We start from the raw sequence: 25,160 nt of genomic DNA, 5'->3' as shown, positions 1-25,160 counted from the left end.
ACATTTTCGACATAGTAACTTCTTTGTGTTTTTTCGACATTTTCGACATAGTAACCCCTTTGTGATTTTTCGACATTTTCGTCATAGTAACCCCTTTGTGTTTTTTCGACATTTTCGACATAGTAACCCCTTTGTGTTTTTTCGACATACTAACCCCTTTGTGTTTTTTTTCGACATTTTCGACATGGTAACCCCTTTGTATTTTTTCGACATTTTCGACATAGTAACCCCTTTGTGTTTTTTGGACATTTTTGACATAGTATAACCCTTTGTGTTTTTTCGACACTTTCAATATTTGTGTTTTTTCGGCATTTTTGACATAGTAACTCCTTTGTTTTTTTCGACATTTTCGACATAGTAACCCCTTTGTTTTTTTCGACATTTTCGACATAGTAACCCCTTTGTTTTTTTCGACATTTTCGACATAGTAACCCCTTTGTGTTTTTTGGACATTTTTGACATACTATAACCCCTTTGTGTTTTTTCGACATTTTCAATATTTGTATTTTTTCGGCATTTTCGACATAGTAACTCCTTTGTGTTTTTTTCGACATTTTCGTCATTGTAACTTCTTTGTGTTTTTTTCGACATTTTTGACATACTAACCCCTTTGTGTTTATTCGACATTTTCAACATAGTAACCCCTTTGTGTTTTTTTTGACATTTGTGTTTTTTCGACATTTTCGACATAGTAACCCCTTTGTATTTTTTCGACATTTTCGACATAGTAACCCCTTTGTGTTTTTTGGACATTTTCGACATAGTATAACCCTTTTGTGTTTTTTCGACACTTTCAATATTTGTGTTTTTTCGGCATTTTGATATAGTAACCCCTTTGTGTTTTTTTCAACATTTTCGTCATAGTAACCCCTTTATTTTTTTCGACATTTTCGACATAGTAACCCCTTTGTGTTTTTCGACATTTTCGACATAGTAACCCCTTTGTGTTTTTTCGACATACTAACCCCTTTGTGTTTTTTTTCGACATTTTCGACATGGTAACCCCTTTGTGTTTTTTTTCGACATTTTCGACATAGTAACCCCTTTGTGTTTTTTGGACATTTTTGACATAGTATAACCCTTTGTGTTTTTTCGACACTTTCAATATTTGTGTTTTTTCGGCATTTTTGACATAGTAACTCCTTTGTTTTTTTCGACATTTTCGACATAGTAACCCCTTTGTTTTTTTCGACATTTTCGACATAGTAACCCCTTTGTTTTTTTCGACATTTTCGACATAGTAACCCCTTTGTGTTTTTTGGACATTTTTGACATACTATAACCCCTTTGTGTTTTTTCGACATTTTCAATATTTGTATTTTTTCGGCATTTTCGACATAGTAACTCCTTTGTGTTTTTTTCGACATTTTCGTCATTGTAACTTCTTTGTGTTTTTTCGACATTTTTGACATACTAACCCCTTTGTGTTTATTCGACATACTAACCCCTTTGTGTTTTTTCGACATTTTCAATATTTGTATTTTTTCGGCATTTTCGACATAGTAACTCCTTTGTGTTTTTTTCGACATTTTCGTCATAGTAACTTCTTTGTGTTTTTTCGACATTTTTGACATACTAACCCCTTTGTGTTTATTCGACATTTTCAACATAGTAACCCCTTTGTGTTTTTTTTGACATTTGTGTTTTTTCGACATTTTCGACATAGTAACCCCTTTGTGTTTTTTCGACATACTAACCCCTTTGTATTTTTTCGACATTTTCGACATAGTAACTTCTTTGTGTTTTTTCGACATTTTCGACATAGTAACCCCTTTGTGATTTTTCGACATTTTCGTCATAGTAACCCCTTTGTGTTTTTTCGACATACTAACCCCTTTGTGTTTTTTTTCGACATTTTCGACATGGTAACCCCTTTGTATTTTTTCGACATTTTCGACATAGTAACCCCTTTGTGTTTTTTGGACATTTTCGACATAGTATAACCCTTTTGTGTTTTTTCGACACTTTCAATATTTGTGTTTTTTCGGCATTTTGATATAGTAACCCCTTTGTGTTTTTTTCAACATTTTCGTCATAGTAACCCCTTTATTTTTTTCGACATTTTCGACATAGTAACCCCTTTGTGTTTTTTCGACATTTTCGACATAGTAACTTCTTTGTGTTTTTTCGACATTTTCGACATAGTAACCCCTTTGTGATTTTTCGACATTTTCGTCATAGTAACCCCTTTGTGTTTTTTCGACATTTTCGTCATAGTAACCCCTTTATTTTTTTCGACATTTTCGACATAGTAACCCCTTTGTGTTTTTCGACATTTTCGACATAGTAACCCCTTTGTGTTTTTTCGACATACTAACCCCTTTGTGTTTTTTTTCGACATTTTCGACATGGTAACCCCTTTGTGTTTTTTTTCGACATTTTCGACATAGTAACCCCTTTGTGTTTTTTGGACATTTTTGACATAGTATAACCCTTTGTGTTTTTTCGACACTTTCAATATTTGTGTTTTTTCGGCATTTTTGACATAGTAACTCCTTTGTTTTTTTCGACATTTTCGACATAGTAACCCCTTTGTTTTTTTCGACATTTTCGACATAGTAACCCCTTTGTTTTTTTCGACATTTTCGACATAGTAACCCCTTTGTGTTTTTTGGACATTTTTGACATACTATAACCCCTTTGTGTTTTTTCGACATTTTCAATATTTGTATTTTTTCGGCATTTTCGACATAGTAACTCCTTTGTGTTTTTTTCGACATTTTCGTCATTGTAACTTCTTTGTGTTTTTTCGACATTTTTGACATACTAACCCCTTTGTGTTTATTCGACATACTAACCCCTTTGTGTTTTTTCGACATTTTCAATATTTGTATTTTTTCGGCATTTTCGACATAGTAACTCCTTTGTGTTTTTTTCGACATTTTCGTCATAGTAACTTCTTTGTGTTTTTTCGACATTTTTGACATACTAACCCCTTTGTGTTTATTCGACATTTTCAACATAGTAACCCCTTTGTGTTTTTTTTGACATTTGTGTTTTTTCGACATTTTCGACATAGTAACCCCTTTGTGTTTTTTCGACATACTAACCCCTTTGTGTTTTTTTTCGACATTTTCGACATGGTAACCCCTTTGTATTTTTTCGACATTTTCGACATAGTAACCCCTTTGTGTTTTTTGGACATTTTCGACATAGTATAACCCTTTTGTGTTTTTTCGACACTTTCAATATTTGTGTTTTTTCGGCATTTTGATATAGTAACCCCTTTGTGTTTTTTTCAACATTTTCGTCATAGTAACCCCTTTATTTTTTTCGACATTTTCGACATAGTAACCCCTTTGTGTTTTTTCGACATACTAACCCCTTTGTGTTTTTTTTCGACATTTTCGACATAGTAACTTCTTTGTGTTTTTTCGACATTTTCGACATAGTAACCCCTTTGTGATTTTTCGACATTTTCGTCATAGTAACCCCTTTGTGTTTTTTCGACATTTTCGTCATAGTAACCCCTTTATTTTTTTCGACATTTTCGACATACTAACCCCTTTGTGTTTTTTCGACATTTTCGACATAGTAACCCCTTTGTGATTTTTCGACATTTTCGTCATAGTAACCCCTTTGTGTTTTTTCGACATTTTCGACATAGTAACCCCTTTGTGTTTTTTCGACATACTAACCCCTTTGTGTTTTTTTTCGACATTTTCGACATGGTAACCCCTTTGTATTTTTTCGACATTTTCGACATAGTAACCCCTTTGTGTTTTTTGGACATTTTTGACATAGTATAACCCTTTGTGTTTTTTTGACACTTTCAATATTTGTGTTTTTTCGGCATTTTTGACATAGTAACCCCTTTGTTTTTTTCGACATTTTCGACATAGTAACCCCTTTGTTTTTTTCGACATTTTCGACATAGTAACCCCTTTGTTTTTTTCGACATTTTCGACATAGTAACCCCTTTGTGTTTTTTGGACATTTTCAACATACTATAACCCCTTTGTGTTTTTTCGACATTTTCAATATTTGTATTTTTTCGGCATTTTCGACATAGTAACTCCTTTGTTTTTTTCGACATTTTTGACATACTAACCCCTTTGTGTTTATTCGACATTTTCAACATAGTAACCCCTTTGTGTTTTTTTTGACATTTGTGTTTTTTCGACATTTTCGACATAGTAACCCCTTTGTGTTTTTTGGACATTTTTGACATACTATAACCCTTTTGTGTTTTTTCGACATTTTCAATATTTGTATTTTTTCGGCATTTTCGACATAGTAACTCCTTTGTGTTTTTTTCGACATTTTCGTCATAGTAACTTCTTTGTGTTTTTTCGACATTTTTGACATACTAACCCCTTTGTGTTTATTCGACATTTTCAACATAGTAACCCCTTTGTGTTTTTTTTGACATTTGTGTTTTTTCGACATTTTCGACATAATAACCCCTTTGTTTTTTGGGACATTTTCGACATAGTATAACCCCTTTGTGTTTTTTCGACATTTTCGACACAGTAACCCCTTTGTGTTTTTTTCGACATTTTCGTCATAGTAACCCCTTTGTGTTTTTTTTGACATTTGTGTTTTTCCGACATTTTCGACATAATAACCCCTTTGTTTTTTGGGACATTTTCGACATAGTATAACCCCTTTGTGTTTTTTCGACATTTTCAATATTTGTGTTTTTTCGGCATTTTCGACATAGTAACCCCTTTGTGTTTTTTTCGACATTTTCGTCATAGTAACCCCTTTGTGTTTTTTCAACATACTAACTCCTTAGTGGTTTTTTTCGACATAGTTACCCCTTTGTGTTTTTTTCGACATTTTTGACATAGTAACCCCTTTGTGTTTATTCGACATTTTTGACATAGTAACCCCTTTGTGTTTATTCGACATTTTCGACGTTTGTGTTTTTTCGACATAGTAACCCCTTTGTGTTTTTTTCGACATTTTCGACATAGTAACCCCTTTGTTTTTTTGGACATTTTCGACATAGTATAACCCCTTTGTGTTTTTTCGACATTTTCGACGTTTGTGTTTTTTCGACATAGTAACCCCTTTGGGTTTTTTCGACATACTAACCCCTTTGTTTTTTTTCCGACATTTTCGACATAGTAACCCCTTTGTTTTTTTCGACATTTTCGACATAGTAACCCCTTTGTGTTTTTTGGACATTTTTGACATAGTATAACCCCTTTGTGTTTTTTCGACATTTTCAATATTTGTATTTTTTCGGCATTTTCGACATAGTAACTAACCCCTTTGTGTTTTTTTCGACATTTTCGTCATAGTAACTTCTTTGTGTTTTTTCGACATTTTCGACATAGTAACCCCTTTGTGTTTTTTTCAACATTTTCAACATAAGAACCCCTTTGTGTTTTTTCTACATTTTTGACATAGTAACCCCTTTGTTTTTTCGACATTTTCGTCATAGTAACCCCTTTGTGTTTTTTTCGACATTTTCGTCATAGTAACCCTTTTGTGTTTTTTTTTTTACATTTGTGTTTTTTCGTCAATTTCGACATCGTAACCCCTTCGTGTTTTTTCAACATTTTCAAGCACACACCGGTTATTATTGGTTTGACGGGGGATTGAACACACGACCCTGTGGTGTCATTCAGGCGTCTGACCAGAGGAGCTACTGGTGGTGTACAGATATCTACTGAACCCTAACTGTGTCCAAGCCAAATCGCCAACCCACAGACAGGCTCTGCCCACACAAAGCAAACCGGATGTCGTGGTGAGGGCAGTCCGAATTAAAAAAAGACAAACAAAAGGAGAAAAAGTAATAGTAACAAAGCATCGACAAAAAAAAAACCCCCGAAGTAAAACGCTCGGAAAAGAAACAAAAGAAGAATAATAGATAGACAGATACTTTATTCATCTCCATAGGAAAATTCACACTTCCAGCAGTCTCCTTTGTTGTTTATTAACAGATTAACAGGATGGCCTCGGGGTGCTGTGTTGTAGTTTAGCAACAGCAGAGTGGATGACGTCACACGCTAGGCCAAAAGTTCGACGTCCCTGTAGCAGATGGAAATCTTTGTTCCCAGGGTTACACCACCTCGTGTTCACGTAGATAGTGAGTCCGCCTCCTCTCCGCTTCCCGCAGGCTTTTGTGTCTCTGTCTGTCCTAACAGTGCTGAAGCCGGGTAGCTCCACGTTAGCGTCCGGGATGCTAGACGTGAGCCACGTTTCCATAAAGCACAGCAAACTGCACTCCCACAGCCAGTTTGTCTGTCTTATTTGGTAGAGAGTTCACATTTACCATGATTACGGACGGTACCGAAGACTTATAACGCCGGCTTTTCATCCACGCTAGGGCCCCCTTATCACGCCGGTAGGTAATATACTCTAAAATAGGAAAATGGAGAACAAAAAAGAAAGAAGTGGGGAAAAAGAAGAAAAAAGCAAGTGTGGAAAAGAAACAAAAGAAGAAAAAAGGAGAGAAAAGGAAAAAAGAAATTAAAATAAAGAATGAAACAGTTTTCTAATGACGTATTCGGCACAAGTAATACGATCCACTGGAGGTGGTTCCCAGCCTTTGTTTGAGGCGTCTTACCAATGAAAGAAAAAAGCCTCGCCGGGCGTGGCCACACTGAACAGACCGGAGCGACTGGAAAGGTTTGTTGCAAAGTCTAGAATGTCGCACAAACTATTGCCGTACAAAGTTCAGAAACAACACTGCTATGCCGACGTATTTATATTTCACACTTTATTTCCTTGACTTTGGCTTTACCTTTGATCACTGTCGAAGCCAAAGTACGGATCCAGTTTCAAAAAATAAAGCTCATTTCATACAAATTCACCGTTCCTGTGCAGCGACTCAATTTCCTGAGAGTGCTCAGGAAAAATCATCGGAAACAGCAGCCGCTGGTGTCTTTTTACAAAGCCACAGCGGAGAGAGTTCTGACATACTGCATTACGGTGTGGCATGCAGCAGACAGGAAAACGCTTCAGAAGGTCATCAACACAGCCCAGAGAATCATTGGTTGCTCTCTACCCAGTCTGGAGGACATTGCCTGCTCTCGCTACCTCAGCAGAGCAGAAAACATCATCAAAGACTTTTCTCACCCCGGTCACCACCTCTTTGACCTGCTGCCTTCCGGAGCCGCCTCCCTTTACTCCCAAGAAAATCCTCTTTATTGTCGTCGGTGCCGACCTAGCCGATGAGACGTGGCACTCGGGGAGAACCCGAACTATTTTTTTTGTCCCAACCGGATTCTGTGACGCCTCTGTACTGGTAGCGTATTGCACCACACTTCCAATGAATGCCTGTTTATTGCTTTTTATATGACAGCATCCATACCTGTCAACCTGTCCGTTTTTGCCGCACAAAATACTTTATTATGCATTTTAAGACGTGTACGACGTACAAGATAATCCGTACGGAAAAACGCAAATTTGTCAATGATGGGTACCATCCGGTATACACCGTCTATCACCAAACGGTAAATCAATCAAGTCAAACAAGTTCGCCGCGGTAGCCTCTATCTCTGTATCGTTTTTTTCATTGCAAACGAAGCGAGCGGTTTGATGCTACTGTTGCGCATGCGTCTGCCGCCTCGGGATTTCCCATCATGCATCATTCAACATTGGATTTCATGTGGTAGTTGTGTAGTGAAAGGAAGTCCGTCTCTTTTTAGAGAACCGGCTTTTTCGGCTCAACTCATTAAAGAGAGCCGGCTCTCAAACGGCTCACTTGCTTTGATGCATTATGTTACGATTTATTATGTTGTATCAAGAAGTTAAGAAAAAAAGGAAGTATAAAAGGAGAAAATGAAGAAAACAGGTTTGTGGTTATCCCTTTAATCAGGAGATTACCAACAATAATTTAATGCAGAAAATGAATTCATAATTTGAATAAGAAAATTTATTATTCTACTTAATTCTATTTACATGTATTTTTTTCCTTCTACAGTGAAGGTCCAAGCGACTTCATTTTTGAACCTTTTCATAATAAACCTCATTCATGTCGAGCAACTCAGTATCTCACAACAAAATGTTAATTAACAATATATACGATATAACGAAACACATGTGCAATATAACATGTTAAACTACATAAATAAACACGTTTTGAAAAAGAAATATGATGTAAGATTATTTTGTATTTTGTAAGGGAAAATACGACATTTTGTAAGGGCATGGAGCCCTGGAGCGCGACAGGTATGAAAACTGCTCTTTTAAAGGGTTTTTTATTTCCATTTTTGTATGAAAAATGTTGAAAACTAAAAATATGTATATATCTAAAGATTTTGAAGAAATAAAAGATGACCTAAACTGATCCATATAAGCCTTTTTTTGCCCACGTCAGAATGATCAAGCAAGTTGGTGAGTCACGAGTCACGAGACGGGTTTTTCCAATAGCCCCGCCCCTTCCAGAAGCTTCCTCATCCTCCCGGCTCACCATTGGTTCTAGTAGGCGGGTCTTAAAGGCTGAGCCAATAGAGCCACACGTAAACATTGCCTCTCCCGGTAACGCCCACCCCGGAAGTGTCCCGGCCCAGAATCCAGCGACTCCGTTTAAAAGCTGCGTCACAAGCGAACTGCCGCAAATTCGAATCGGAACCAGATACAGATTCAAAACCGGTAAAAATAAGAAGATCGAGCGATGTCGACCACGGTTAAGGCGTACTTACTGGGTAAGGAGGAAGCGGTTCGGGAGATCCGCCGCTTCTTGGTGGAGCAGGACGGCCTTCGGAGTTTCGAGCTGCTCTGCGACAAAACTTGTCGCCTGTTTTCGGGACTCAAGAAAGGAGGCTTCAATCTCTACTACAAAGGTCCCAAACCGGCGATCAAATAAGTCCACTCGTCGACCCGTTTCCGACCTCGGTTTTTGTCTTTGCAGACTGCGAAGGAGACCTGGTGGCCTTCTCCTCGGACGAGGAGCTCGCCATGGGCCTGGACGGGAACAAAGACGACGTCTTCAGACTCTACATCAGAGGTACACATTTTGTTGTGAGTTGCTTGACCTGAATGAGGTTTATTATAAAAAAAATGTTCAAAAATGAAGTCGCTTGGACGTTCACTGTAGAAGGAAAAAAACATGCAAATATAACTTTCTTATTCAAATTATGAATTCATTTTCTGCATTAAATTATTGTTGGTAATATACTGATTAAATGGATAACCACAAACCTGTCTTTTTTTCATTTTCTCCTTTTATACTTCATTTTTTTCTTAACTTCTTTATACAACATCATAATTCGTAATATAATGCATCACAGCAAGTGAGCCGTTTGAGAGACGGCTCTCTTGAATGAGTTGAGCCGAAAAAGCCGCTTCTCTAAAAAGAGACGGACTTCCTTTCACTACACAACTACCACATAAAATCCGATGTTTTTTAAGACCACATGTATTTTAAATTTACTCAGAATGACCTACGGCGTTTTAATTCAGGTTCGGCCATTGCGACTCGATGATTGTATCCATAGAAAATTCAAAACTACAGTGTAACCTCGGTTCTCAACCATAATCCGTTCCAGAACCCTGTTGGAAAACCGATTTGTTCGATCACCGAAATCATTTTTCCCATTAAAAATAATGTAAATCGTTTTAATCCGTTCCAACACCCTGAATGTTTACCTTGAATGTTTAACGTAAACTTAAAGCTAACCCAGGCTAATCGTACGTTCGCGTTATCGTAATCTTCAGTACGAAATATTACGCTAACATGAACGTGTAAAAATTAAAAAAAAACAGGTCATTTAGCACCCGGGTCTCCACAACAAGTGGTGAGCGGTTCATTGGAAAGGGGGCTCCGTTCCAACACCCTGAATGTTTACCTTGAATGTTTAACATAAACTTAAAGCTAACCCAGGCTTCCGTACGAAAGATTACGCTAACATGAACGTGTAAAAATAAAAAAGGATAAAGAAAAGAATTATGAATAGGATTTCTTACCTTTGTGGTGGTCAGCAGTAGGCGCAGGTGGACGGTGGAGCTATTATTTCTTTCTTAAATGCAATAGTTGTACGCACTACTTTTCTTTTTCACCTGTGGCAACTTTGCTGCTTGCACTGACTTTCTTCGGAGGCATAATAAGGGGCTAAAACACCCGTACGCCGCTCAGCATCGCACCCTAGCGTACGCACTCACACATTACCGGTGTTTGAACTCCGATTTTTGACCGAACAGCGAAGCAAGAATTTCTCGAAATTTTTGGCCCAACTCCGATTTGTTCGAACTGAGAGGCGTTCGAAAACCGAGGTTCCACTGTATGTTAGAATGGAGGCCGACTGTTTGATTTAATGAAGGAATTTCTTTTCAATGTGACGAGTCGCTACGAGTTTGTTTGGATTCCTTTAGTCGTTCTTTCTCGATGCCTTTATTACTTGGATTCGAATCGAATTTGGCTCTGCTCCTTTTTTTTCTTCTTCCTTTTCTGATGACTTTGTCCTTCTATAACTTGGATTGAAATTGTACCTTTTTTTTGTTTTACTGCTTTTAAAGGCTTTTCACCACTTCAACACTTTCAGTACTTTTTGCCTATGTAGTATTTGCCATTTTCAGCTCTTTTCTCATACTTTTTTTGCACGTTCTCCATAATATCAGTCCTTTTTTTTTTACATAATCTTCAGTGCCTTTTCTCCTTTTTAAATTTCCTTTTTTTATATAGTTTTTGCTACTTTTGTCGTTTTCTGCACTTTTTAGTTATTTTCAGGACCGTTTTCTTTTCTTTACCCATCCTTTTAGCTTCTCAGTACAGTAATCGTTTTTGGCCTTCCCCATACTTTGCAGTACTGTTGAAGTCATTTTTGGTCCCCTTTTCACATTTTCTGTCCCTTTTTGGTAGTTTTTCCATTCCAACTCGCAAGAGAAAAAGTACGAGTAGCTTCTTGTTTTGTTTGTTTTTGCAGAGAAGAAGGAACACAGGCGCGACTTCCCGCTTCACGCCTTTCCTCCCGCCGCCGCCGCCTTTGCGGCAGGGGCCCCCCAAAGCGCAGGGGCCCCGGCCGGGGGCCCCGTGCACGCCAACGTGACGTGCGACGGCTGCGAAGGCCCGGTGGTGGGCGTCCGATTCAAGTGCAGCGTTTGCCCCGATTACGATTTGTGCTCGGCCTGCCAGACGCAGGGAAAGCACACCGAGCACCAACTGTTGCCCATATGGCACCCCCTGCAGGTCAGACCCAGTACTGCAAACTCTTTTTAGCGAAGCGGGCGCGAACGTCTTTGCGCATTGTTTTTCTTGCTTTATTATGTGACATTATGCACGAAATGTCTTACAAAGTGGGTAATGAATCAAACAAATCAATATTAAAAAGTAAGCAAAGTGAAAGGCTATCCATAAAAACATGTGAAGGGGAAAAAACGAAAAGGAAAAATTCCAGGAAACAAAAAGGTCTTTGGGGTCCCTGTTCATTTATTACCAATAAAAATGTAACATTACACATAAAAAGATTTTTTAATCCTTTATTTTACCGAATATGATGTATTTGTGAAACATACGTAGACAGGCAAAAGAAATTAAAATATTTCCAGATCTACAAGACAATTTTAAACTTTTATACACACGGCAAATTCCAAAAGTCTGCTCGTAGACTATATGGAAGAGACCTGGCACCAGATTTGTGGGGGGGAGCTGGCTCCCGTTGTTCACTTCATAGAGCCAGCTCAAAGGGGCGTCATGTTTGCGAATGGCACAGTCACGATGTACACTTCAAAGAGTCGGCTCATAGCCGTTACGTTCACCGAAGCCACATGACTATCTCGACAGGAGCGCGCTCCCAACGAGTGGGGTGTGGGATTCTGCGGTCGAATCGGAGGCTTCCAGTGCCTGCATGACGAGCGACTCCCGTTTTTGCTTTCAGACTCTGTTGCAGCGAGGAAAGCTGATGAAAATGCGGCGCTGCGGCAAGAGCCAGAGATGTCCCCGGGGCCCGGGCGTCCCCCCAGCCGGTCAGTCCTTATAATAGGTTGAAGTGGTTGTCAGGGCAACACGTGTTGACATTTGCCCCCCCAAACAGGACTGTGCTTCCTGAAGAACGTCGGGGAGGGTGTGGCTGCTATGTTGAGCCCGTTAGGTGAGTGGCCGGCACCCGCTAAGCATACAAATGGAGCATTTCGGTTGATTTTTTACTTTTAGATGATTACTTTTGTAGTACAGTTGAACCTCGTTTCTCGACCATAATCTGTTCCAAAACCCTGTTCGAGAACCGATTTATTCAATCACCGAAATTATTTTTCCCATTAAAAGTAATGTAAATCGTTTTAATCCGTTCCAACACCCTGAATGCTTACCTTGAATGTTTAACGTAAACATAAAGCTAACCCAGGCTAATCGTACGTCCGCGTTTTCGTAATCTTCCGTACGAAAGATTACGCTAACATGAACGTGTAAAAATAAAAAAATCAGGTTGTTTACAAGTCATTTAGCACCACAGGTGGCTAGCGTTTCATTGGAAAGGGGGCTCCGTTCCAACACCCTGAATTTTGGGCTCAGTTCCAACACCCTGAATGTTTACCCCGAATCATAAAGCTAACCCAGGCTAATCGTACGTTCGCGTTATCGTAATCTTCCGTACGAAAGATTACGCTAACACGAACGTGTAAAAAAAAAAAAAAGAAAGAAAAGAATTATGAATAGGATTTCTTACGTTTGTGGTGGTCAGCAGAAGGCGCATGCTGTATTCCTATCTTGCACACCTCTTTCATATTTAGCTATTATGTCTTTCTTATAGGCAATAGTTGTACGAACAACTTTTCTTTTTCACCTGTCCTGCTTGCACAGACCTTCTTCGGAGGCATAGTTAGGGGCTAAAACACTCCGTTCACCGATATCAAAAGCGAAAGCAAAAAGAGGCAAGTGCGCACGTGATAAGTTGGTCACGAGGGGTGGGGGCGAGCTACACGATCTACACCGGTACGCCTCTCAGCATCGCACCCTAGCGTACGCACTCACGCATTACCGGCGTTCGAACTCCGAATTTTTGACCCAACAGCTTAGCAAGAATTTCTTGAAATTTTTGGTCGAACACCGATTTGTTCGAACTGAGAGGCGTTCGAAAACCAAGGTTCCACTGTATTTCCATAGTCATTTGTCTGGCCCTTAATGGCAAAACGTCTGAAAGGGTCATACAGACCATCTTGCGCCATCTCCTGATCTAAACCTGTATGGGAACAAATGAATGTGGTATGTCGAGGCATCACTTCATTTGAACACTTCCACTCTAGAAAGTATTGTCACCTGTTTCAGGCTTTTTAATGCGTCAATATGGTTTGATGACAGCATTATGTTCCATTACTGTTGGACTGATCGGGAAGATGTTTTCTAAACAATTTAGGGTCAAGTTGGATGCTCGAGATGTCTTATGTAGATGTATGGCTGTAAAACGACATTTTTAGAATCCGAGGCGTGTTCAGGAGAGTGAGTGATTGCTATCGCTAGCTTCTGAACGGCCAGTGATTATTGAGCGCTCGCGTGCCCGAGTAATCACGGGAGAAAGACCGCTTACTTTGATTTCCAACATGGCGTCGACAGTGCAGAAGATGGAGGATCTCACCCTGACGAGTGCTGTTGGCGATGTAATATATCGTCTTACATTGCCTGGTAATGTTTGTGAACAATGCAAGACAGGTATGACCCTTCCACTGCGTTTAGGATAACCTTAACTGTGTCAATATGCGAACTGTCGCTCATATCAGCCAACTCGCTCAAAGCAAGCTGTAGAACGAAATCCATTGTACTGTCGTCGGCCATTTTGGATCAGTAAGGCAATCACAGTGAGCGATTACAAAACGTTCAGCAGTGCGCGGCAAGCGATTATCAAGAGACTACATGTCTGATCACTCTCCTGAACACGCCTCCGTTTACTCAATCCCACTCATCTATACTGGCATCGTCGACGGGCATTTTGGGAAATGTAGTCCTGCGCTCTTTTGACCCGTTCAGACATTTAAAGATCTTACCGCGGAAAATGACCCCTTCGGTTGCACGCAGGCATCGACGTGGACATCGACGTGGAGCACCAGGGCCAGAAGACTAAGGTGACCGGTCAGGACCCGGAAGAGGCGCCGACAGGAAAGGTATGATTGCGGGCGGGACTGGCGAGCGATTTATTTTGACTGACCGTATGGACCTTCAGGGGGACAGCGACGAGGAGTGGACCGAAGTCTCCAGTAAGGAGGTGGACCCGTCCAGTGGAGAACTGCAATCCCTGGACCAGAAAGAGGACCCTGAGGTCCAGAAAGCTGCAGAGGGCTTGAAGGAGGCAACGCTGTACCCACAGCTTCCTCCAGGTAATAGTTAAAATAGTACAAAAACCAAAAGAATTCAACAGAAATCCAGCTACAGTAATACGACAGAAATACTGGAAATGTGCAACTACAGTTATACGACTGATGCTACAAACATTCATATAAAACTATAGAGATATTGTAGCACAGTATTTTCCGCACTATAAGGCACACCGGGTTATAGGGCGCACCCCCCAAAAAATCGTTTTTGGTCCTATATTTTCCATACATAAGGCGCACCGGATTATAAGGCGCTACAATGGGAACGTCGACAAAACAGTCAGATAGTTCAGTCCAACTTATTACCCCCTTAACATTCCCAAAGCTTGCAAGGAAGCAAATACGTGTTTTAGACATGTACTTAAACAGTGTCTGTACGATGTCACCAAACAAACATTTTTTAGTTTCCATTTTATTTTTTGCTGGCAACTGTGTGGACAGCAAAGTAAGAATTTTATTGTGCAGGGAAACGGGGTTCTTTACTGTGCATATGACAAACACTTTGAATTGAATTTAGTTTGAAAATAGACTCATCACAGAAACATCAAGATCGTTCTAAAACAAGATACCGGGAAAATATAAAGCCGCATAGCTCACCTAAGTTCTCTTGCAGCCTTCACGTTCATTAATGATACGTAACCATAGTCTTCTTACGACCGTGAGTGTAGTAAATCCAGGAGAGTAAAATATTTACAAATACAGAATAGTAAAACATGTTTTCTCTATGCCGTAGTGCAACCCAACGTGTGATTCACATTCATCTTTTTCGGCCAATTGCAGGCTTTGTTTCGCACCTTTAGCCTATGCGAGCCTGTAAATGATTAAAAAGGATCCGCCCCCTTTACCTCCGAATAACTCTAGCCAATAGTGACTGATTCAAATGATTGACACATTGGTTAGGAAATGAAACGCTGGAATATAAATCCCAGCATACACCGCGGACGACTTCGCCTTCGGGGGAAAATCTAGTCGGCGGCTGCTTGCCTTAGTTGCAAGGCTTTGCGGCTTAATATTGATCCATATATAAGGCGCACTGTATTATAAGGCGCATGGTCAGCTTTTGAAAAAAATAAAGGCTTTTAGGTGTGCCTTATAGTGCGGAAAATACGGTATTTCCCCAGTTGTATAAAATAGTACTAAGGAATTACTACAGTGTTACAGCAAGACTGCTATAAAAAAATACTGCAAAAACAATACGATTACAGTGGTTTAACAGAAATACGACATGTGCATATATAATATATATATATATATATATATACACACAAGTAAAATAATAGTACAGAAATTCTACTATGGAAATATCAAATAAAGTGCCTAAAAGAAGAACCTAATATGTAATTTTGCTTTTAATTTGGTGGGATTCATCTGCGTAACATGTTTGCATCTTCCTAAACACAATTTTTTGGCATTTTTTGCGTGCCCCCCTTTGCAGATGCGGACCCCCGCTTGGCAGAGTCCCTGACCCACATGTTGTCCATGGGCTTCACAGACGAGGGAGGCTGGCTGAGTCGCCTGCTCCAGACCAAAGACTTCGACATCGGGGCCGCTCTGGACGCCATACGCTACGACAAAAAAGCCCGGGGCCCCTCGCACTAAACGTGGCCCTCACCCCCGCACTGTTGTCGGGATACTCAATAAACACGCCGTTGGGCCTTTATTCCTCTGTTGCTTTCTTTGTTCACAACCAAACATCATCAAAATCCTCACCGCTATCAAACATGGAGGGCGCAGGGACGGAGGGGCGGGGCGCAGGGAGAACAGGGCGGGAAGCAGGGACGAAGGGGCAGGACCCCACCCCTCGGCTTTTGAGGCCCACGTGTCCGGCGATGCCTTCAGGCGCCAACGAAATGCGCTCAGCGGGGACAACTAACTGCCAGCAAAAAAATATATATATATCAAAAGCAGGGTTTTCAACAAAGGCTCTTTTCTAAGACTAAGATTTTGTCTTGCTTTAAAACTAGGGTTCATGTTTCATTTGTAGGTTTCAAACCAGTTTTAGACCATAAACTAGGATTGGGGTTTCATATTAGGGATTTTAAACCATCTTTAGGGTTTGGAACTAGAATTAGATAGATAGATACTTTATTCATCCCCTAAGGGAAATTCACAATTCAATTGTCAATTCAATAGAATAGAATTGTCTTTTATCATTGATCCACCTGTGGGGAGTTTGCATGTTCTCCCCGTGCTTGCGTGGGTTTCCTCCGGGCACTGCGGTTCCATCCCAAATTCCAAAAACATGCAGTTCAGGTTAATTGGCTGGTCCAAATTGTCCCTAGGTGTGAATGAGCAGGGTTGGGTAGGGTTACTTTAACTTGATTACTTTCAATTACTTTTGGATTACTCCAATACCAAATATGCTAATAAAAGACAAAATAAACTAAATATGAATATTATTAATATTATTATTAATATAATTATGACTCACAACACGTGGTAAGCTTTCTCTCCTGGCTTTGATCTCCGACAAAACTAACATAAAATGCGACAAACGAAATGAAAATAAATCCAAACAGCTTGCCAACATCATTTTTGCCGTTCCATATATTCCAAGCCTGCACAAAATTTAGTCATTTTATTCATATTTAGTTTCTTTTGTCTTTTATTAGCATATTTGGTATTGGAGTCATCCAAAAGTCATTGAAAGTAATCAAGTTAAAGTAACCCTACCCAACCCTGTGAATGAGCAAGTGAGTCGTCTGTCTCAGTGTGCCCTGTGACTGGCTGGCAACCAGTTCAGGGCGTCCCCTGCCCACTGCCCGAAGATGATTGGGATGGGCTCCAGCACCCCCGCAACCCTATTGAGGATAAGCGGTGCAGATAATGGATGGACGGATCATTGATATCAAGGTTGTGAAACATTGTATGTGACACTCCAGGGTAAAAGATGTCATATAAAGACTTAAGACAAAAAAAAAAGACTCTGAATGGCTAGGCAAAAAAAGTCAACATGGTGATTAGAAAAACTGGCCTTAGTTATTATAATAATGATCGTATAGCAATAAAGTGCATCGTAACAATAATGTAATGAAAATACGTGCAATAATTAGCAGCAGCAATAAAAAATCTTTTCATTTGGCAACAACAAAAAAATAAACCAAAGTGTCGCAAGGTATGTCTTCACAGAAATCCAATACTAATTTTAAACTAGGGTTTCAAATGAATGTCTGAATTTCAAACTAGGGTTTCGTCTTTGATCTGATGTTAAGAGTTTATAACTACCGTATTTTCCGCACTATAGGGCGCACGCCCAAAAATTAGTTTTTGGTCCTATATCTTCCATAGATAAGGCGCACCGGATTATAAGGCGCTACAATGGGAACGTGGACAAAACAGTCAGATGATTCAGTCCAACTGATTACCCCCTTAACATTCCCAAAGCTTGCAAAGACGCAAATACGTGTCGTAGACACGTGCAGATGCAGTGTCCGTACGATGTAACTCAAATGCGTCATTTCAAATATAATTCGGAAGGTTAAAGTCTTGGGATTCAAGAAATGCCAACCATTCCTTAGTTTCTATTTTCTTTTTCGCTCGCAACTTAACTGTGCATATGACAATAAACACTTGGAATTGAGTTTAATTCACTCAACTCATCACAGCAACATCAAGATCGTTCTAAAACAAGATACCGGGAAAATATAAAGCCGCATAGCTCACCTAAGTTCTCACGTTCAATAATGATACGCAATCATGGTCTTCTTACAACCGTGAGTGTAGTAAATCCAGGAGAGTCAAATATTTACAAATACAGACTAATGAAACATGTTTCTTTACGGCGTAGTTTAGCAAGCTTGCTATTCAGTCATCTTTTTCGGCCAATTGCAGGGTTTGTTTTGGCCCTCTAGCCTATCCGAGGCTCCGAATAACTTTAGCCAATAGCGATCGATTTGACTGATGATTGACACATCTTTTTCGGCCAATTGCAGGCTTTGTTTCGGCCCTCTAGCCTATCCGAGGCTCCGAATAACTTTAGCCAATAGCGATCGATTCAAATGATGATTGACACATTGGTTAGCCAATGAAACGCCGGTATATAAATCCCAGCATACACCGCGGACTACTCCACGTTCGGGGGGAAATCGAGTCGGCGGCTGTTGCGTAAGTTGAAAGACCTTGCGGTTTAATATTGAGCCATATATAAGGCGCACTGTATTATAAGGCGCATGGTCAGCTTTTAAAAAAAATTAAGAATTTTAGGTGCGCCTTATAGTGCGGAAAATACGGTAGTGTGAATTTCATTTTAGGGAGATAGACCAGCTTTAGGGCTTTAAACTAGGGTTTGGGTTTCATATTTGGGATTTTAGACCACTTCTGGGGCTTTTAGGGTTTGAGTTTCATGTGGCTTTTACACAGGCTTCGAACTAGGGTTTAAAATGAATGTTTGGGCTTTTGTTAAGTTGAAACTTTAGTGGTCACTCAATGAGGCAATAGATTTTGAACTTGTGAGGAGGACCAGGAGAGGTGCTTCCAGATAAGAGAATTGCATCCCTTTCTCAAGTTCCCCTAAGGAGTACCCTCTTTCTATGAAATCTTCAAGGTGTTAAGAAACAGACCGGCCCTTAAAACAGCAACGTGATTGGCCAATAGTGACAATGACGCAACAGCGAGTCAAAATAAGGAACTGGCATCCCATGAAATCTCCTTTGTCCAATAATAAAAATAGAACAAACCTATCAGGATTTGAGACCATTTTTAGGGCTTTAAATTGGGGTTTGGGCTAATCACAGCTGATAAAGCAAATAAAGTTTCAAATTCATATTAGTGTTTTAATCTGGCTTTAGGTTTCAGATTTGCGTTTCAAACTCTAGTATAAATATGCATAGGGGTTACCCAATCATGATTTTTCTTCTTATTATTTCTATTAACCTGGGAATAGGCTTTCAGGTTAGCGCTTTAAAATGGGAATACGATCAATACAGGGTTGAACAGGATAGTTTGGCTTGCAACGAGGGTTTCATGCAAATGAGTTCTTTTTATCAACAAAAGTTGCATACGTTACCTGAGATTGGCCATCTTCATCCGCCGCCTCCTTCCGTATATCTTGGTCCTCGGGTACGGAGGCCGCTTCCACGTATTTGCTCCAGCGGCTCGCCCGCGGGTGCTCCATCTACACACAAACGCTCGTTTAACCGTTATCGTCAAGTGGCAAAAAGTCATTATCCCCGGGATTTTCCGTCCGGCGTGTGTTTTTCTCACGGGCGGCTCTCGCTGGCCTTCGGGCGCCTCCGTGTGCTGCATCCTGGCGGTGGCAGGTGGATGACGTCAGAGCAACGCCCCTTCAAGGACCCCGCCCCCTGTCCTAACCAATGTTCCCTGTAATTTTCCACGGGTCTGAGCGTTCACACAAAGTCGGTGAGCAACGCTTGAAACAACAGTGAGCAACCATAATCCCAAGTGTGGCAAGATAATTCATTATCAAACATGTCCAAAACTTGACATCACGTTACATTTTGCTGAGTTTCCGGCAATGCAAAATTATTTTTCTATTTTGAATGAATTGACTCATGTACTATTGCAAAGGGTGTACGGCCTACAAACGTCGTTTGTTCTTACAATTCTTTCACGAGATATCCATTTCTTTTTATTTCCTGATATATTTTGTCGCATAATATTAACATTTTTGGGGTTTATTGAGTCGGTTGTAAGATACAGAACTGTACTTAATCACATTTTTTAGTGGAAGTACAATGTTGGCAACAAGATTCACTTGATATAATTGAAAATTATTTGAATGCAACACAAACTTTTTCTTCTTTTTTCCGTGTTTTTTTCTACTTTTTTATTTTTGTTCTCTATTTACTTTCTTCCTACATTTCTTTCTTTTTTTTCTGGCTTTTTTTCTAAACTTTTCCTTCTTTTTTTTCTCTTCCTTTTGTTTCTTTTTTTCTCAGCTTTACTACTTTTTCATTTTGGTATTTTTTTTCTTTTTTTTTGTTCTATTCCCCCTTCCTTGTGCATAATTTTACATAATATTTGGTGATGTTGGGATTAAAGAAGCAAAAACAACCTGAAGAGCTGTTTAGGACCCGAAAGAGCCCGTTCCTTTTAGTGAGCCGAGCCAAAGAAGCCGGTTCTCTACTAACTTTACTCAACTTCGTTCTACTTCCACTCGACTTCAAAATACCGCATTTAGGACACAACGTCAGGGGAACCCGTGTATTTTTACCATCATGCACTGTAACTTTGACTTAAGTCGCTTCTTAATTAGTAATTTTGAGCCCTCCTTTTTGTGCGCTGGCTAGATTTTCTTGTGCGCTGAGAATGTGCGAGCAGTGCGCAATTGCGCACGCGTGCAGCTTAGAGGGAACACTGGTCCTAACCCCCCGCCCCCTGGTAGTGTGTGGCTTACCATAGCGATCGGCTCTCTTCTTCCGAGTGGGCGCCCCTGGCGGCGTTCAGCTTCTGCACGTGACGCCTGCAGTCCGACGCGGTGCCGCCACCGAACTCCTGTTGTCGGAGAAAATACCCATAAAGCACACGTAAAAATAATAACAATAATAGACACGGTCCTTGAATTCAATTGGCGACTACTGTCATCAGACACGTTTTTCCAACTAACGGTTATAATCTCTGCTCAGAATAGCCCATATGCACAACAGCCTCTCCGTCTCAGGCGCTAAACAGAAATGAAGGAGTCAACTTCAAGTGCCAAAACTTCTAAAACGGGGGTGTCAAACTCATTTATACTTGGGGGGGCCACACGATAGAACAAACACTCTGTCGGGGGCCGGACTAGTACATTAAAGAGAAAGAAAAAGAGAGATAAAGAAATAAGAGAAAGAGGGAGGGAAAAGAAGAGAGAGGGCGGGACAAAGAATGAGGGATAGAGCGTGCGAAACAAAAGAGAAGTCGTGAGAGAGGGGGAAAGAAAGGGAGAGGAGGAAAGAAATCCAAAGAGAAATAGAAAGACAGAAGGAGAGACAAGAGAAAAGAAAGCGCGAAGGGCAGAAAGAGAGAAAGAGAAAAGGAAAAAAATGAAGTTAGAGCAAAATAAGTTAAAAAGACACAGACAGAGAAAGACAAGGAGCAACAAAGGAAGAGAAAAAGAGAGATAAAGAAATAAGACAAAGAGGGAGGGAAAAGAAGAGAGAGGGCGAGACAAAGAAAGAGAGAGAGGGATAGAGCGTGCGAAACAAAAGAGAAGTCGTGAGCGAGGGGGAAAGCAAGGGAGAGGAGGAAAGAAATCCAAAGAGAAAAGAAAGCGCGAAGGGCAGAAAGAGAGAAAGAGAAAAGGAAAAAATGAAGTTAGAGCAAAATAAATTAAAAAGACACAGAGAGTAAAAGAGACAAGGAGCAACAAAGGAAGACAGAGACAGAGAGTGGGAGAGAGAGTGGGAGACAGAGAGAGAGATAAATAAATACAAGTACAGTGTCTTTGTTCAAGGCACCTGGCTTTGCCAACATCAAGTTGACATATTTCAACCTGCAGCTCGTTTTTCCTCTTGCGCTTCTCTGAGTGTTGTCTGCGGGCCGGATTCAATCCCTTAGTGGGCCTGATCTGGCCCGCGGGCCGCCTGTTTGACACCAGTGTTCTAAAGTCTGGGACAATTTAAACCTGGATTTGGCCAAAATGTCCACCTTGCAAAGCAGTTTGACTGGCCTTGGTAAGATTTAAGTAACATTCAAGCTCATAATATTCATTGTACACTTTAATTATGTAAGCGGCGCTCGAGTACAAAAGGTAAGATTTAGACCGGTGGAATATATGCGCCGAGGAAGACTGCAACTTCTTGGCTTTGCACAAGTTAAATTAGCGTAGACATATCCTCGTCATGCAAATTGAAAAAAAGAAAGGCACACGACGCAGCTTTCAAGCTAAACGCAATCGAGCAGTCCGATAAAGAAGGATCACGTCTATATGACAAAGCCTCTTTCCCATACTGCAGGAAGACGACTTTGATGAGGACGGTTTATCGAGGTTTCTACATGTACGGAATGATTTTTTTAATAGACCAGACTACTGTGTTGCGAGCGTGTTTCTAATAGCGTTTTGCTACCCTTCACAGGCAAAGTTTGGGATGAAAGTTATAATATTATTAAAAGCTTTAAAAACGCGCTCTGTGTACCGTCTTTCTTTGTAAATGTGTGTAACCATGTATAATATGTATTTGCAACTGTATATTTTTGTAATGTATTTATTTTAGAAACTTATTTTTATATGTTTTGAAGTAGGGGGCGGGGCAAACGCGGGCTGACGGGAAGTGGAGTAAAGGTGAGACGCGTCTGTGGACGCGGCCGACAATAGTGGATATATATTTTTCCCACCCTTACCTTTGGAAACATACACTTTTTTCCTTGGATTACTTTCAACGGGCACCCGGACTCTGCAGGTCTGCATCAAACCTTAAGTACCGGTATCATTTTCCGTTCAATTTGCCGGCTGTAATTTTTGGACTGTGTCGGGTATGGGTTAATTTTGTGTTTGTGTCGCATTTTCTCAATGTGGGCGCATGCGGTTTATATACAGGTGCGGCTTTCCTCTCGAAATGTGGTGGGTGCGGCTTATAATCAGGCGCGCTCTATAGTCCGGAATTTACGGTACTTGAAATGAACTGCACGCAGTCGGAAGAACAAACCTCACTCTTTAAAAACGATAAAGATCGGTCGTTTGAAGGATTTGATTTAAAACGGTTACCGAATCTGCAGCTGACCACTCGATTGTTTCAGATCGGGGGATATTGTAATGGTGGCCTGTGCAATTCTTTTGAGACTCTCTGGGCTACACAAATAAATGCGACTTGACTTGAGAGCATTCACACCTAGGGACAATTTGAACCGACTAATTCACCTGACATGCATGTTTTTGGAATGTGGGAGGAAACCGGAGTGCCCGGAGGAAACCCACGCGAGCACGGGGAGAACATGCAAACTCCACACCCACAATTCGGTACCTCTAAAAGAAAAGTTTTTGTTCCTACATCATACCTGTCAACCTCCACGGCTCTATGCCAATACAAACTGTCGTATTTTCCCATACAAAATAATCTTACACCATATTTGTTTCTTCAAACGCATTTATTTATGTAGTTTAACATGTTATATTGTACATGTGTTTCGTTATATCATATATATTATTAATTAACTTTTGTTGTGAGGTACTGAGTTGCTCGACATGAATGAGGTTCATTATAAAAAAAAAAAATCAAAAACGAAGTCGCTTGTACGTTCACTGTAAAAGGAAAAAATACATGCAAATATAATGAAGTAGAATAATACATTTTCCTATCCAAATTATTAATTCATTTTCTGCATTAAATTATTGTTGACAATATACTAATTAAACGGGAGAAATACCACAAACCTGTATTTTTTGCATTTTCTCCATTTATACTTCCTTTTTTTTCTTAACTTCTTTATACAACATAATGATTTGCAATATAATGCATCAAAGCAAGTGAGCCATTGGAGAGCCGGCTCTCTTAAACGAGTTGAGCCGAAAAAGCCGGTTCTCTAAGAAGAGACGGACTTCCTTTTGCTACACAACTACCACATGAAATCCGAGGTATCAGATGCATGCGCACAGTAGCATCAAACCGCTCGCTTTATTTGCAACAAAAAAATAAAAACGATACCGAGATAGAGGGTGCCGCGGCGAACTCGTTTGACTTGATTGATTTGCCGTTTCGTGATAGTCGGTGTATACAAGATGGTACCCATCATTGACATATTTGCGTTTTTCCATACAGATTTTCTTGTACGTCGTAAAAAATGCATCATAAACGTACTTTGTACGGCAAAAACGTACAGCTTGACAGGTATGTTTTTGTTCCTACATGTCTCTGATGGCGAGTGGTCAATAGTGACGTCATCTAGTTACCTTAAGCAAAGATTGCTTTTCCCCGCAGAGTTTGCACGTCCACTTCTTCACTTTCTTCACCTGGCAAAAAAAGAAAGGAAAGTGAGCGACGCTTTACAAAAAAAACTAAAAAAAAAAAAAAAAAAATTAATAATAATCCAACTAACTAACTGTTAGCCGCTAGTACAGTATAGGGACGTTTTGGCGACTCCTTCCTTCCTTGCTTACTTACTTGTTGCACTTGGAAACAGTCACAGCGGAAGCATTTAATAACGTGAAACGTTTGTGCCATCGTCGTCAACGGTGAGAAGTTGTCGGGACGTCGCAAAAACGTTTTAAAACTGACTTTTAATTTGCGGTCCTCTTTGGCGGGCTTCCTTTGAGTAGTGACGTCTAACATCCGGGTCTCGCGAATCAACGCTTCCGGCTGCTTCTGATTGGTCAGAGAAGTCAACTCCTCGACGGCATTAAAATGTCCCCTTTCTCTTTCTGAAGAAACTTTTCAGATTGTGGCAAACGACGACGAAATCGCATCGATAAATCAGACTTTATAGGTGATACACTCAAAGTGCTGTATTAAAAACATTCAGCGTATTGTAGCGAGCAGAGACGGGAGTCGTAGGCAGAGTGTCAAACAAAGGTGCCAACGAAAGCTGCTTTAATGACATTTAAACTTGCAATCACATAACAAACATGAGAGTGGCTCGAGCCGGCCGAATTAAGAGTCCCCCTAGGAACTCGCTAACTAAACAATGGTTCCGTTGGTGAATTATGTAAAACCCACTACAGTATAATAAAATCCCCACCCAAGAACCCGAAACACCACATACAGCATACCTGTCAACCTGTACATTTTTGCCGTACAAAGTACGTTTATGATGCATTTTAAGACGTGTACGACGTACAAGAAAATCTGTACGGAAAAACGCAAATTTGTCAATGATGGGTACCATCCGGTTTACACCGACTATCACCAAACGGCAAATCAATCAAGTCAAACCAATTCGCCGCGGTAGCCTCTATCTCGGTATCGTTTTTTTTCATTGCAAACGAAGCGAGCGGTTTGATGCTACTGTGTGCATGCGTCTGCCGCCTGGGGATTTTCCATCATGCATCATACAGTGGTAGTTTTGTAGTGAAAGGAAGTCCGTCTCTTTTTAGA

At 40.3% G+C, this 25,160-nt stretch overlaps 2 protein-coding genes across 2 annotated transcripts; one reads left to right on the top strand and one right to left on the bottom strand.

The window, feature by feature from the left end:
- Positions 1-8,439: 8,439 nt before the first annotated feature.
- On the top strand, positions 8,440-15,856 carry sqstm1 (sequestosome 1). Its single transcript, XM_088343802.1, has 8 exons — positions 8,440-8,741; positions 8,810-8,905; positions 10,821-11,083; positions 11,772-11,859; positions 11,928-11,984; positions 13,901-13,986; positions 14,046-14,199; positions 15,632-15,856. Exons 1-8 carry the CDS (start codon positions 8,573-8,575, stop codon positions 15,793-15,795), a joined length of 1,077 nt encoding a protein of 358 aa, XP_088199928.1. The 5' UTR covers positions 8,440-8,572; the 3' UTR covers positions 15,796-15,856.
- mrnip (MRN complex interacting protein) lies at positions 15,528-24,676 on the bottom strand. Its single transcript, XM_088343803.1, has 6 exons — positions 24,231-24,676; positions 24,020-24,079; positions 20,552-20,649; positions 19,399-19,441; positions 19,202-19,309; positions 15,528-16,069 (listed from the first exon to the last, which is right to left on the bottom strand). Exons 1-6 carry the CDS (start codon positions 24,396-24,398, stop codon positions 15,878-15,880), a joined length of 669 nt encoding a protein of 222 aa, XP_088199929.1. The 5' UTR covers positions 24,399-24,676; the 3' UTR covers positions 15,528-15,877.
- Positions 24,677-25,160: the final 484 nt, after the last annotated feature.

Source organism: Urocampus carinirostris, chromosome 9, assembly GCF_059441175.1.
Source record: "Urocampus carinirostris isolate Australia breed hairy pipefish chromosome 9, RoL_Ucar_1.0, whole genome shotgun sequence".
NCBI lineage: Eukaryota > Metazoa > Chordata > Actinopteri > Syngnathiformes > Syngnathidae > Urocampus > Urocampus carinirostris.
The sequence above is the reverse complement of the archived record's forward strand: the minus strand, read 5'-3'. Positions and strand labels throughout refer to the sequence as shown.

Excerpts from the sequence above, each read along its gene's own strand:
- sqstm1 (XM_088343802.1), top strand. The coding sequence starts at position 8,573 with ATGTCGACCACGGTTAAGGCGTACTTACTGGGTAAGGAGGAAGCGGTT. Across the intron at positions 8,906-10,820 it reads CTTCAGACTCTACATCAGAG|AGAAGAAGGAACACAGGCGC; the intron begins GTACACATTTTG and ends TTGTTTTTGCAG. Across the intron at positions 11,084-11,771 it reads CCATATGGCACCCCCTGCAG|ACTCTGTTGCAGCGAGGAAA; the intron begins GTCAGACCCAGT and ends TTTTGCTTTCAG.
- mrnip (XM_088343803.1), bottom strand. The coding sequence starts at position 24,398 with ATGTTAGACGTCACTACTCAAAGGAAGCCCGCCAAAGAGGACCGCAAA. Across the intron at positions 20,650-24,019 it reads AAAAGCAATCTTTGCTTAAG|GAGTTCGGTGGCGGCACCGC; the intron begins GTAACTAGATGA and ends CTCCGACAACAG. Across the intron at positions 16,070-19,201 it reads ATGAAGATGGCCAATCTCAG|TTAGTTGTCCCCGCTGAGCG; the intron begins GTAACGTATGCA and ends TTTTGCTGGCAG.